Source organism: Tarenaya hassleriana, unplaced genomic scaffold (genome assembly GCF_000463585.1).
Source record: "Tarenaya hassleriana unplaced genomic scaffold, ASM46358v1 Cleome1, whole genome shotgun sequence".
In the NCBI taxonomy this organism is placed as follows: domain Eukaryota; kingdom Viridiplantae; phylum Streptophyta; class Magnoliopsida; order Brassicales; family Cleomaceae; genus Tarenaya; species Tarenaya hassleriana.
Genome location: NW_010960187.1, coordinates 3,714,776 through 3,716,512, shown reverse-complemented (window position 1 = coordinate 3,716,512; position 1,737 = coordinate 3,714,776). Strand labels below are relative to the sequence as shown.

Here is a 1,737-nt window from a genome sequence, read left to right as displayed (position 1 = left end):
GTTTTAAATTAATTACATGATAGAATTTCTTTTTATATTATGTTTGTTATTTTTTTTATCACGTTTCAAAGTTTTTAATCGCATGTTGTGGTGTTGGAGAATTGAACAATTGGATAATTATTTTAATTTTATTTTTATTTGTAAACTAAATGACTTTGTTGTTATCGGTTTTAAAAATATTTTTGTTGAATGTTTCTTATTATTATTATTATTATTATTATTATTATTATTATTATTATTATTATCGTAAAAAAAAATATTTTTATTTAAGAAAAAGCCCGAAGTCCGGCCCGAACCCGTCCGAAACCCTGTAGGGTCGGGCTCCGGGCCATCAATTCTAGACCCGAAAAATAAATGGACGGGCCGATCCGACCCGAAAAATTCTAGGCCCGAATTGAACCCGGCCCGAACCCGGCCCGCCCCGCCCATTTTATACCCCTACGGGGCGCCTGGACAGTTGAATGTCTTTGAGGTGGATAGTTCGGTTCGAAAATTTGGTTGTGGTTTGAATGGAAATCGAATTGGATCGATGATATAATTTTTATTGAAACGAATCAATCGGTTCCAAACACCGAATCGAAACCGATAAAATATCAAAGTGAAATCTGAATTATTCACCGTTATATGCAAGTTTATGCGTAAATATCAATTTCCGATTATTTTTTATATCTTGTAATTGTATAATGAAACCTTTTGAATAAAAAAGACACCAAACCAGAATCAATTAATTCGATTTTGATTTGATACAACTTTTATAAAATCGATTAAATAACCGTTAGAAATCCTTCTTTCGAATCCAGTTTTTTCTGACACACTCTTTTTGTTGTTCCCTTTTCCCTCCTCTTTTTCTTGCGTCTTTTTGTTTCATCATCCTTTTCCTATTTCATCCAATTTATATATATATATATATATACGCTAATTAATTTTGAAGATACTCGAATTTATCTATTAATATTAATTTTCCCGTATATAAATACAACTACATTCACCAACCCCCACGGACGTTCTCTCTCCCCTTCCCTCTTCTTCAATTTCTAACTTTCTCTCTCTAGGAGACAAATGCTCGAACAGTCGGTTCTCCTCCTACCCATCTTTTTGGGGTTCCTCAATGTAAGCGAACTTCGAATTGATAAACTTCGCGCAAATGTAATCGTTATGCGAAATTTCATTCGGTTGTTCTATTTTCCCCGAATCGATTTTGTTTAGAGCAGATCGGATCTACTTTTCTCGAAGAATTTATGGTTTTCTGAAATTAGGGACTTTTATCCTGTTGATTCTATGCATTTTTGGGGCAATGCAGGTGAATCTCGCCGGAGGGCGGTTGATCGGCGGCGGTTTTGCGGCGGAGGAGAACCCTTTCACCCCGAAAGCGTCTCTGGTTCGTTACTGGAACAAAGAAATCAGACGCGAATCGCATCGATCGGAGTTTCTACTCTCCAAGGCGTCGCCTCTCACTGCCGTCGAGTCGGCGAGTTTCGCCAAACTCGCTGCCGTGGACTCGCTCTCGACTCGTCTCCCGGAGTTCTGCTCCGCCGCAAATCTCTTCTGCTTCCCGGATTTGGGTCCGAGCCTCGAGAAGCACACTGACGACGTCAGTTTCTCCGTCTACGACCAGAAAAACTTCACCAACTACGGCACATCCCGTGCCGGAGGCGTCGACTCGTTCAAGAACTACTCGCTAGACGGCAACGTCGTCGCCGACTCGTTCCGGCGTTACAGCCGCAACTCGGCCGGGGG

The 1,737-nt window shown here is 40.2% G+C and overlaps 1 protein-coding gene across 1 annotated transcript in view; it reads left to right on the top strand.

Annotated features, from left to right (window-relative positions):
* Window positions 1-991: 991 nt before the first annotated feature.
* Window positions 992-1,737, top strand: part of LOC104824687 (polygalacturonase 1 beta-like protein 3) — a 2,713-nt gene continuing 1,967 nt past the window's right edge. The window contains exons 1-2 of the mRNA XM_010556801.2: window positions 992-1,110; window positions 1,301-1,729. Of these exons, the coding sequence (XP_010555103.1) occupies window positions 1,060-1,110; window positions 1,301-1,729 (480 nt within the window). The 5' untranslated portion in view covers window positions 992-1,059. The remainder of the gene's footprint in view (window positions 1,111-1,300; window positions 1,730-1,737) is intronic.